Raw genomic sequence first — 12,772 nt, forward strand, 5'->3', positions numbered from 1 at the left:
CTTGGCAGGGTTTGTTTTATTACCAGGGTTCTATGCTATACTGTGTTGTGCTGTTTAAACTTTCATGTGCATACAGCATAGCTGAGGATTTTATTAAATGCACATTCTGACTCAGTAGGTCTGGAGTAGGGCTGAGAATCTGCATTTCTAATAAGCTCCTCGGTGATGATGAGGCAGCTGGTCCACAGACCACACTTCGAGTAGCAAGGCACTATGCTATTGCAAGGGCATAGGTCCTGCTCTTTCAACACAATGGTATTTCATCAAGTTGGAGTCAGGGGCCCTCAATTGATTACTTGACCCTGATACATTTGAGACAACACAGAGACAAGGAAGATATCAATCCAGAAGCAATAGTGGTTGTGGAATGCATACATTTCCATGTATTTTTACAGTAAAAATGCATTAAAAAATCTTTCACAAAAGAAACTTAAAAAATACAATTAGGGTGTTGAGTCCTCCCCCCCCCAACATTCTTTCAGGCATCAACTGTGTAATGGAGGGAGACAAATTCCTAAATCATTTGATTTCATCATACAAAATACTCATCCATCATCTCTCATCAAGACATTTACATTAAGTGAGGGAGGGCGGGATTAAGGAAAGTAGGCTCACAAGAATCAGTTTCCAATTTAAGGTTACAGTAGTTCAAAGAAAACTATATCTTTCTGCTTAATGCATAGTCCCTGTACAGTACAATATTTCCAAACAAATCTGATGTGTGGAATTCAGGAGAAACTGCCACACCAAGAAGTCCACAGATTGAGATAAGCCCAGGTGGGTAGCACATAGATTTTAAAATGTCAAAAATCATCTTACAACAAGAAGGACATCAAGATGTTAACTTCAGGATATATTCCCAAAATCCACCTTGATTTCATTTACTTAAAACTCTGGACCACAATTGAGAGCATCAGTCATTTAACATCACAGATTTTGTTAGAACTAGTGAGAAGAATCCTAGCAGTGGAGCCTTGGGAATAAAATCTCCAAGTCGGCTCTTAGGAACTTGATGAAAAAGAACATCATTGTTCAGTTGTACTCTTCCTCAGCCTTACTACAGCTCAATGTATGCTTTGTATGGAAAACTTTAATAATAAAAATAGCATTCACAGACTTTTCCCTCCTTTTTAGCTACAGAATGTATATTGTGTCTGTTCCAGGAAAGGAACTTGTTTTATAAATGTCCACACAACTATAGCTACTCATTCTAATGTTATGTATAAACCCATAAGTCAAATAAAGCTATGAACAATGTAATATTTATATATGCATAGTGTTTTATAAAAAGATTGGCCCACATACTGCTTTTCATCAATACAGAAAGAGCATTAAGTCCATAGCACACTGCAAGAAATAAATGAGTGAAGAACAGAGAATGCAAACAAGTGCTTAATAATTCACAAGCAGGCTCACCATGGAGGAAATGATGATATTCAAACCAACTAAAGCTCTAGAGAATTACTTATATAGTCTCCCATTTTAAAACAACTTTACATACCTGATTTAGTTTACATTAAAATATATCCCCATGAATCAATTTGTTCCATATTCAGAAATATAAACACATATCACATTCCTCACAGCTAAATTTTGTCATAAATTCTCTTTTATACAAGAAAAAAAGGCAACAGCTGTTTTCTTTTTTTTCCCAACAGGCTCTATTAATTACAATGTTCAGCTCTGTACACGCAATGATTGGCTGGTTTTCTTTTTTTTTTTTTTTCTTTTTCCTTTTTTTTTTTCCCTTACAGTACCATGGGAACAACAGTGATTGACTTGCAAAGTTTTGTGTATGGAAAATGCAAAACAGTACTACGGAAATACACAATGCACTGTAAGCAGCGGTTTGCTGTAGTGGTCCAACAGGTACAAGCAAACATTTTGGCTCAGCTAGGCAGTAATCCACTTAAACCACATCCCGGGGCTACAGCCGACCCAACCACAGCTCCTGTGGGGTCAAAAAGAATGGGTCTGTCTAAAAATAAAAATTGTTATGTTTTGTGCTGCTGTCCAAAGGACTCAAAGGACAGAGTCATGAGGAAGAAGTTTCCCAACCAGATCTAGAACCACTGGGACCACTTCCTTCCTTTCTCTTCTACCAACCTAGAGACTTGGACTATGGTTTCAAAGTGAAATTGGCATTTCTATGAATACCCACAGCCCTCATTTCTTTAAATATCAACAGAGAGGTTCCTTCCACCAAGGCTCATTCCCTCCTCCCCAATTTGGCTAAGGGCAACTATGGGCTTATACTAAAAGGGGGAGGGGCATGCTTTCCAAATTGGGGATCTTACGTCTTCCTCACACCAGGCACACTGTCCCCCGTTCCATCTACTATTCAGCCTCCGATCAGACAAGACAACATGAAAAATGCTTGTTGTCTGTTCCTTGTAGTAATTGAGCAAAGCTGTGATGGCGTTGCCTTCAATGAGATTTAATTAGATGCTGGAGATGCTCACGAACCTGACTATCTGTGCTTGGGTTGTATTCGGGTAAAGATGGCCGACATTTTTGTCTCTGTGCCTTCCTGGGCCAGGGAGATTACAAACTGTTTTCTGAACCAACTATAACTCACAATATAAAACGTCTTTGTGCTACGCAGTTTAGCTATAAATATCCTTCATTTGCAATAGTAGTCTTGTCATACAGTTTGCTTACTTTTAGGATCGGCAAACATAATCCATCCCAAAGGGTCCTCAGCTTTTACAAATAAAACTTTGCCTTTTTGTTCTTTGCTTTTAAGAAAAACTGCCGACTACAGTATAGCACTATATCACTACATAACAGTCTATATCAAATTAATTAAACTTAATCAATAAATTCCCTTACTTAGAGAAAATGATCAACAGCCCCATTTAACCAGGAGAGAAAAAGATTGCTCAAAAACGGGAACAATTCTTGACGATTCTACAGGTTACGTAGAAACAAAATTTATACCCCTTTGGGCCAGCATTTGGCAAATAATTTCCAAAAAAGTATGCATTTAAAAATACTTTCTTTAATATGATACATCAGGCACAATACTTTTCATATATATTTTTCTTATAAGATTTCAAATGCATAAAATGTTTGTTGTTATTCATAGGATCATCAGGTGTCAGATGCTTCATTAGGTAAGAAACTAAATAATTTCACGTTTGTGACTTTCCTCTTAGAACCTTTGACACGGTAAAGGTTGGAATGTGACTCAGCGTCTCAGATACTGAGGTCGGTGCTACATTCTTTGTAAGCTCGCCTTCTCTGCTCCGTGGGATGTCTGGAACTTCTGCCGGCATCCTGTTTCAGATTCCCCTCTTCCCTTTCTCGGTGGCTGGCTCTGTCCTCTCTGTTCCTTTTGTCCAGGGACCGCTCTCTCCTGCGCTCGGGGGAGCGCGCGCGCCTCCGGTCGGTGGACTTGGCCCTGCGCTCGGGCGAGCCCCCTCTCCTGCGCTCGGGGGACCTCCTTTGCTCCAGGAGTCTCTCCAGAGACCGTCTCCGCCGGCTGGGGGAGCCGTCCCTCCTGCGGGTGGGTGACCGCTCTCGCCTCCGCTCCGGAGAGACGTCTCGTCTCTTCTCGTGCTTCTCCCTCCTCTCCAAAGTGTTGTCGGCGCTGCGGGTGCCCTCCCTCCGCTTCTCTGGGGACCGCCTCTTGGGGCCGTTGGCGGCTGCCGTGCGCTCGGCCTGCGCGTCCCTCCGTCCCTCCGGCGCCCGGTCCTTGGGTCGGCATGCCCCGCTGTCGGGTTTCCTCGAAGTCCCATTCCAGGTGTGGTGTTCATTGGGTTGTCTGCTATACTCTCTGCTGCCTTTCGGATCCCTTGCGTGTGCCCGCTTTTCCCCATGTGGTGATGATTTGTGAAGATCGGGTGGGTAACTGGACTCCAATGACGGATGCTGCCGGCGGTCGGGCCCGGCCCTCACTTCCGGAACACCTTGTGGACCGGTTGGGGGGCCGTGGCGGTCGCTGCTGGGGTCTGCCAGGAAAATAAACGAGAGCAACAGTTGGGTATGAGGGTCCCTCGGCTCCTGTCCCCGCTCCCACCCACACTCGAGACCTCATTAGTCACAACAAGCAAACAACTGTTAAAGCAGTCAGACTCAAAGCCAACTGAATCTTGTTAATTTAAGGGTAACTGCACGTAGTTAGGGTTAAAAAAACTAGTACTTGTAGCTTTCAACGTCTAGCTGACTGAATGTTCTCCATACCCGAGACATAGATCATTAAAGAACTGACAAAAATCAGTCATGATTTGAGTCTTTAAAGGCACAATCCAAATAGTCTGTCTAGAGGCATCAAAATTTCCTCTGTAGCTATCCCTTGCTCTTCCTTTCCCACCCCCAACCCTTCTCCCCTGCGCCCACCCCTTTCCCACCCCCAAGAAAATATTCTTTGCTTTAAAGAATACTTGTTTTGATTTACTTAAAAATAATTTAGGGTATTGATCTGAAGGGGCACCTGGGAAGCTTTCTGGAGTAGGGCAGGAATCATCTACATCTTATCTGGGTGGTGATTAAATGGGTGCATACAGAAGTGAAAAAATCTACTGCACTGTATACTCAGGATTTATGCATTTTACCATATGCAAAAGTATACTTCTATTTAAAAAAAATCCAGGCTACCTAGCAGGCAAAGGGGATTACAGAGGCAACATGCTGGTCAGATGTTGATGACTGGCAAATGGGATATGTACACAAAGGCCCATTAAACTGTTCTATCTGTATTATTCAACTACTTTCTCTACTTTTGCATACATTAAAAAATAAGGAATTGTTTTTAAAAGGTGTTTTCTGATAGATAAAAGGGAGGGGAAGAGAATAAAAGGGAGGGGAAGAGAAGTTGCTAGGTACACATTTGAGATTGGATGGAGGTCAGATAAAATTTTCAGTTTAGAGGCACTTTTTCTTTATGATATGGGAGGTAGTCATAATGACATCTAAGAGCTTGGAGTCACTGGGCTGCTTCCTATAACATCAAGGTTTCTATATGTTTAAAAGCAGGGCAGCCCATAATGGCCCCTATTTATCATTATTCAATATTTGAAATGACAGTGCAAATGTTTTAGGCAGTGTCCTGAATTGAGGAGAGCTCTTTTCAAAGCTGGGATGCTTTGTTGCAACTAAACCCAACAAGTCATCCACATGACACCATTCCAAGCAAAGCGCCTGAAACAAGGTGCTGCAGTCTGGAGGGCAGACTCGTATGACAGTCAGAGACTAAGGGGTCACTGGGGCTCTTTAAGGATCTTTCATGAGCCAACAAGGTCAATATTTAGCAATTAACCTGTTTTATGACAACTTCCCAAAACCTAGAGTGGGTTTTTAACAAAAGCAAGTGAAAAGCCAAAAGCAGGGGTCAGCCAACTTTTTCTAAAGGGCAATAGTAAATAATTTGGGTGTTTTGGGCCGCACCATCTCTGTTACAACTATTCAGCTCTGCCACTGTAGTATAAAAACACAGGCAACACAAAAGTAATGGGCGTGGCTATGTGTCAATAAAACTTTACTTACAAAAACAGGCTATGGACAGGATGGGGCCCAGGGACTGTAGTTTGCTAAGAGATACCTGACCAAGCAGGAAATCTCATCTTCCCATCTAGCAAAGCCCTATGATACAGGGCTCCATGATACAAAGTTCATTCTTTCTAAATGCTGGGTTGGCTACAAGAATGAACAAAAAACAGGTTCTTAACAAAGGTCACTTGAAGACTTGGATACATGAAGGTACTTGGATCACCACTGGATTCTTATGCCTACTTTTAAGACAAGGGAGGGCAACACTTCAACAGGGTCAGCATTGTACTTACAATTCAAAGAACGCAGGGTGCTCAGAATGAATTGCCAAACATATCAAAACAGAGCTAAGCAGAAGCAATGAGGAAATTAGGCCACAGCACAGAAACACCTAGTATTGATTGAGCTACAAACCGTAGTTTGATTATGGCCCATAAGGTAGAAGCAAGCCTCCCCGAGCTTTTCATTTCTCATACATGCAGCGATATTAGGAGGTATCATCGCTGTGGAAGGGAGGGCCCAGCACCAAGAACAGTCAGAGAGAAAGAGAAAGAGAGAAAGAGAAAAAGTTGAACATTTAGATTCCCTATAACACAGAGGAAAGAAAAAAAAATCTGCATTTGTTAACATAGGGCAAAGAGAGTTTATTTGTCCAGTCAGACAGTCTAAGGCAACACTCAAATAAGGCTGCAGAGACCGCAATCGGAACAGTGACATTTTCAGACAGCCATAAGGTGACTCGAGAACCCAGACAATGAATGCATCCTTTTTTGTTTTGTTTTTTTCAAACAACTGGAACAATGACAGACTGGCATAGGAGAGCATTAACAATAAACAACAAAAGAACAAAATCCCTTCCCACCCCCACCAAAGACCGCGGCAGTTAAATTAAGTACAAAAAACTCATTACAAAAATAGCCTCACAGAGAAGCAGGTTCCAATCAGGTCAGAAAAATATTGGAACTTAACATATTATAACCCATTTGTGACTCTAATCAATGGAATTAGAGAGATTTAGTCCAAGTGACGCATGGAGACATTACAGTAGCACAACCCTGGCAGGTTCAACCCTTCTTGGAAAACCATGTATTTCAATGATCTTTATTTTTAGCCCAAAGAACATTTGTTAGTGTTGGATTTTCATCCTCAGTGCAACAGACATAGGTTTTGAGAAGGTACACAGGTTACTGACGATGACTCTCAAATGAAATATCACATCCAACAGAAGCATAGGGAAGACAGAAAAGGGAGACAATGTTACACAGTTTCAGTGGTATCAACACACCTAATGGTCAGAAGTTTAGTACAGTGCACAGCCACAGCATCTTAATGTTGTCAAAATACTTCCCCTGTGGTTGGCCATGTCTATAGGGGCCTTGTCTAATACCCACCCTCCCCCTGTACCTCGGACCCCTCGTATTTTGCACCTGTACAAATGTCCAACACCTGGGAAGGCTGGCCCTCCAAAGAGCTATCCTTCTCCTTGAGCTGCATCTGAATTAAACATATCATCAAGTCCAAAATGCAACTGAGAATTGTGCAGAATGACTTTCAGAAAAGAGGGTGATAATAGATAAATCCCTAATAAAGGGGACCAACGTATATGGGGACCATTCAATCACAGTTTCTATAGAAACTTTTGTAGACCTTTGGTTGGGAAAAAAAGCCCTACATCTAGGGCATAGCTTCTTCTTTTTTTTTTTTTTTTAATTTTAAACACAAATCTCAAATAAATAGGACATAATTATTATCATATACAATATTTTGCCATCAGAACACTAAGCTATGTAAAGATCATTACTGTCTACTCAAATCAAGTCTAAAGATATGACAAAGGAACTCTATGTATAACCTGGCTTTCCTCATAGGAAAGGTATAATCACATGTTTCCCTCATGATGAGCACTGGGAATTTATTTCATCCTTTATCATTTAAAAACATTATGGCTAATATATTAACAGTTTTTGTTTGTTTGATAGTAGTGGGCTCAGATGGTCTGATTTGGGGTAAGAAACCAGTTGGGGGATGGAGAAGTGTTGTATACAGAGCATAAAGGAGGTGAGCAAAGCCCCCAAATCTCTCAAAATTTCATGCCTCTTAAATAAAGACACCAAGTAACCAAAAAGGAAAAAATAATTGTGCCTCAACATATCACTCAGGAAACCTGCTTTCCTGCTTCTTAAAAGGAGTATATAGTCATTTTGTGCTAACAATTGGATCTGAGGAACAGTTTGGCACAGTTCAAACAAACATTCCTTCGCTCTCGGTCGGACTAGACAAAATGTTCTCTCTGATTATCAGAAAGGGGGCTATAAAGATCTTGTCTTAGGCCATGCCCCAGTCCACGTAAGCAAGCAAAAGGATGAAATGTGTAGAGATTTCAGAACAAGCGAGGCAAATAATCACATGGTGCGAGAGGCTGGTAAGACACTGGTGAATAGGGGAAACAAAAAAGACTTTCCTGCTGCCGTTCTGGAGACAAATTCATGGAGTCATGCCAGGGAAGGAAGGAATGTTTTCATAGTTTGACCCACCATATTCTGGTACTGAGCCGTCTCCCCGCTTCAGAAACAGACGAACTCTGCGGCCACCATTCTTAATCAGTTCTATAGCTCGAGAATGCTTCATGTTTTTGGTGGTCTCACCATTGATCTCTAAAATTTCATCACCAATCTGTCAGAGCAAAAGAAAACTAGGTGAGATTTAAAATTCATGTATGGATTCACCAAATATTTATTGAGCATGTGGCAGAACATCTATTGCTTTGGATGTGGCAGTGACCAAAACAGAAATCCCTGCCCTCATGGAGATTATATTCTAAAGAGGGAAAGACAATTAAGACAATTAGAAAACTACATGTATGCCGAATTACATGATAAAGGGGAAAAAAAAAAGCAGTAAGGGCATGTTAGTGGTTGGGGAGGGAGCTTTTAGGAAGGCTCCCATGATTTCTGCCTCTGTGCATTCACAATCTGTGTAATATCCCCCTGCCTTTGAATGTAAGTTGGATCAAGTGACTTGCTTCTAATAAACAGAATATAGCAAACATGGTATCAGTTCAAAGATTAGGTCATAAAATGATTTTGTCATCTGTCTTACTTGCTCTCTTTTCTTCTCTCACTTGTTTGCCCTGATGCATGTTATGAGCCATCCTCTGGAGTTCCATGATAATGAAATGAGGGACTGCCTTAAAGGCACTGAATCCTGGTAACAACCACGTGAGTGAGTTTAAAAAGCAAACCCTTCCCCAGGTGAGACTTCAGATGAGACCATAATCCCAACTGATAGACTGAATGCAGCATTCACTTTGTGTCAGTCACTGTTCTAGGCACTGGAATTAAAGAATAAATAAGACAGGGCAGATCCCCACTCAAATAGAGCTTATGTTCTAAAAAGAAGAGAAATAGCACTGGCTTTCAAGTCTACAGTCTTTAATTTGAATCCTATCATTTGGTAACTGATTTGCTCCCAGTACTTAACTTTCTGGAGTTTACTTTCTTACTTGTAGAAAAGGCTGGTAACACCACCCATGCCCACTAAGCTGCTGGCATCAAATCAGGTAATACATGTAAACCTGTCTTGTAAACTATACGCCATTATACAAAATAGCATAATAATATTTCACTTGATCAAAAACATTTTTAAGTGATTAAAAGGCAAGGGAAAATAAATTCCTTATGTCTGAAATTCAAACAAAAGAAATATATACCACCATGTATCTTCCCTCGTATATGTACATGCAAAAAAAAAAAAAGGATATGAGAGAAACTGGTATACTGTTTGACCCTGGACACTATATTTTTACTACATACCATTTTCGTAAAATACATTCATGCTCTACCTTCTCAATTTTAAATGTTAAAAAATTCACTCTGAAGAAACTTAAACATCAAGATTGTGGCTTCAGTTCAAGTGTTATGATCCTCATCCTTAATCAGTTTTTTCCTTTTTCTGCTGAGGCTCAACTGCATTCACTTTTTTTCCTTTCCTGGCCTGACTGTCTTGATTTCTTTTAATTTGTTGTAAATGGCTCTCCATGGGCAAGTCCCAATCTATGTGACCTATCTATGAGTAGATGATTTATGTTTTCTTAATTATCTAATCCGCCCAGGAGAACAGCACATTCATCTACAGTAACAGATATTAGTGAAACAGAGCAGAGTGGACTTTTGGCATTTATGTATTTAAAATTTGTAGCTCTTACTACAGAGCAACTCTGAATATTCATGCCACAGAGCCCTGGCTCTTTGCTAAGACAGAGAGTAGACTTGCTCTCTCTAAGCCTAAGGTAAGACCACTGGTAGCCAGCTAGAGGATGAGTAGACCTCACTGCCCAGAATCTACAGGGCCACATGACTTTCCTGCTCTCTAAGCATCCCAGGGTACCCCAGAATTCCTGTCAAGTGATGTGCCTGCCCCATGACATTAAGCACAAGAACTACAGAAATAGGCTCTGAAAAATACCTACTTTAATATGTTTATAAGTAATTTAAATCCCTTATTCCCTATATCAACCCCAAGAGTTGGAAGTGTTCGCCTAACTTTAGCAGCTACAATTGTGCTTTAGGGAGAAATATTTGGTAGGGTAGGAGTCATGCATTTAAGAGAATCATGAAAGCCACAGAAAATGTAATTCTTATGAACATTAACATTCTAACAATATATGACAAGAATTCACTGCAGATGGTTTATTTGCACCTACCCCAGACTCCTCTCTCCACTTACCCTCATCTTTCCACACCTCTCTGCAGGACCATCCTCTGCTAAGCGCAGAACATAGAGGTCCATGTTATACTCTCGGCCTCCTCGAAGGCTAAAGCCAAATCCCTTGGCTCCTCTTTCCAGTTCCACAGTGTAAAAGTCTTGCTCCTATTTAAAGAAATTAAATGCAATCATTCTAGGAGAATTAATATCCATAGGAGTCTTCCTAAACATTCTTGGCAAAAAGGCACAACCTCTATCCCCATCTTGGTGACTCTTGTTTATTAATCATCTTGATTCATCCTCATTAATCTCAGAAGTCAGAGATCCAGAATTTGAAAACATTTATGAGCATGTCTAAATGCATGTGTGTATTTAATGTAACATATGTGGATTAAAATTTAATCAGTGAGGCCATGATTTGCATTTGGGGAAGGACAATTCCTCATTACATGATACCAGTCACCTGGCTGCTGGATGCCCAGCCTCCCTGACCTGTGTCCAATAAATGCTGACTGTGCCCATCATGAGGATACCAACAAAACCTCTCCAAATCCCAGTCAAGGAAAATTACAAAGGGACAACCGAAAGCCCCCAGGTGACCAGTAAAGAAGGAACCCAGTTGGGCACTTGTAATACCAGCTACTCAGGAGGCTGAGACAGGAGGACTGCTTGAGCCCAGGAGTTTCAGTCCATAAGACCCCGGTCTCTTCATTAAAAAACAAAACAAAACAAAAAAAGGGAATCTGTTTAATTTTGCATCACCCAAAGCTCCTCAAATTTGTTTTACCTGCTATTATTTTCACACTCTCCCTTGCCATCCTGAGGACAGGTATTTTGCTCTACGGATCTCACCTTAAATTCCCAAGCCTGCAAAACACCTTATCAAAAAGACATTTTCTGGGCAGAAGCATGTTTATGAAAACTATGAGTAGATATTGGCTGTTTTGCTTTCTCTAACTGGCGGTCCTTGTGACAATTACTGCTTTTCATTTTTTTTCCCCAAAAAAGGCTATCTAGGAATATTTCAAGGTAGCAAAATAAAATGTTATTTCCTAGAAAATCAAATATAAGTATATATTTGGTAAATCACCTCACAAAAGGTTATTTCTTTTAAATTAAAGGTGCTTCAAAAAATATCCCATAAAAATAGCTTGAGAAAGTTGGAAGGAAATGTGCAAAGTATAGAGAAAAAAGAGAAATGGTGCTCACCTGTGTTGCCTGGGGTGCTTTGAACTCAAACTGAGATTCCTGCTTTGGTTTGGTGGTATTCCTGCCGAAGTGAGAGAAATAAATACAAGAGCAACCCATTAGGAAACTGAGAAAGAATCAAGGACATATATTGTCATGCTGGGAGTTACTTTTTTCCCCTTTAACAAAGGAAACCAAAGCCATGTCTGACCTTGTCTCCTGGGTCCCTTGCTGAGAAGGGGTGTGTGTGGTGGTGATGGTGGCGATCTTCTCTGCATTGGTCAGCAAGGTGGCATTCGAGGATTCTGCAAAGAGGGACAGAGCATAAAGAAATGAAGGCTCCAGAGAAGACATCCTCCAGCCAGGAGGTGTGCAGAAGCCCTGTATCTGAATAACAAGTGTGACTTCTCTGTCCCCATTTCAAATAGTCTGACTTGAATTTCTAGACAATTAGGAGTTTATAAACCATTTTAAGATCTTCTCTGATGTGGGTCATGCATGTCCCCATGACCCTCCTCCCAAACAGACACCTCCACAAATAAAACGCAGTTTGCCAAAGAAAACACTGCTCTAAAATTCTAGCCAAGGTAGGTGTTTCTCACTCCTCCCCTGCCACTGCAAAAAGGCAATCCCATCAAAGTGCTGCACCACAGCACAATTCTCTCCCAGAACTTTAAAGGCTGATAATAAATGTCTCTGCCAATGTTTCCTGCAATTTATCAGCAATATTTAGTGGGTCTGCTTGATTTCCTCAAGTGAATATTAAAATCAGAAGTGTACTAACATCTTGTTAAACACACACATAATATCTACTTTCTTTCCCATTGCTTTTAATAAAGCACAACTGAAAATAATGGAACTCTTGACAGATCTTGTTTGGTATCACTCATGAAAAGTCAATTTTAAAATTTGCATTAGTCAGAGGCAGAGTTTGTAAATATAAGTTATACAAATCATGAAGCCACCTCCATGAAATGAACATGATTATATCCCTATATAAGTTGACCTTTTTCTCCGCTAATCACATTCACAAGCAACTTCATCATCTCCAGAAGTTTGGAGATTTTGAATCCAAAAACTCAAAGTGCAACTACAGACTGCACACGAACATGCACTACTAAAATATAATCATTCCTATAGTGATAGCTATATATTCTTTACTAATAATTTCTTCATTAAGATCAAGGCAAGTAGCAACCAACTATGAGCAAGTTGTATTTTTAATATTTAATTGTAGGTTGACTGAAACTTGCCATACATTTTCTAATAAAGAAAATGCTAAATGTGGTGTTAGGTTCCATTATAAGATTCACCTGTGCATGCCCATTTAATTCAGTGAACCATTAAGCCTAGAAGTTACCAGGAGACCTATGGCTTATAGTAGGCACTT

The 12,772-nt window shown here is 40.5% G+C and overlaps 1 protein-coding gene across 45 annotated transcripts in view; it reads right to left on the reverse strand.

Annotated features, from left to right (window-relative positions):
• Positions 1-356: 356 nt before the first annotated feature.
• The window catches only part of MAGI1 (membrane associated guanylate kinase, WW and PDZ domain containing 1), a 678,422-nt gene continuing 666,006 nt past the window's right edge, over positions 357-12,772 (reverse strand). For 30 of the 45 annotated variants that reach the window (XM_077993285.1, XM_077993281.1, XM_077993279.1 and 27 more), the window contains 5 exons: positions 11,594-11,687; positions 11,404-11,464; positions 10,216-10,359; positions 8,025-8,163; positions 357-3,953 (listed from right to left, as the gene is read on the reverse strand). In XM_077993285.1, coding sequence (XP_077849411.1) covers positions 3,199-3,953; positions 8,025-8,163; positions 10,216-10,359; positions 11,404-11,464; positions 11,594-11,687 — 1,193 coding nt within the window. In that variant the 3' untranslated portion in view covers positions 357-3,198. Of the gene's footprint in view, positions 3,954-5,904; positions 5,994-6,109; positions 8,164-10,215; positions 10,360-11,403; positions 11,465-11,593; positions 11,688-12,772 lie in introns of those variants that run through there. The other 15 variants (XM_015130467.3, XM_077993301.1, XM_028844352.2 and 12 more) reach the window with 2 other exon arrangements.

The sequence above is a fragment of the Macaca mulatta genome, chromosome 2 (genome assembly GCF_049350105.2).
Source record: "Macaca mulatta isolate MMU2019108-1 chromosome 2, T2T-MMU8v2.0, whole genome shotgun sequence".
NCBI lineage: Eukaryota > Metazoa > Chordata > Mammalia > Primates > Cercopithecidae > Macaca > Macaca mulatta.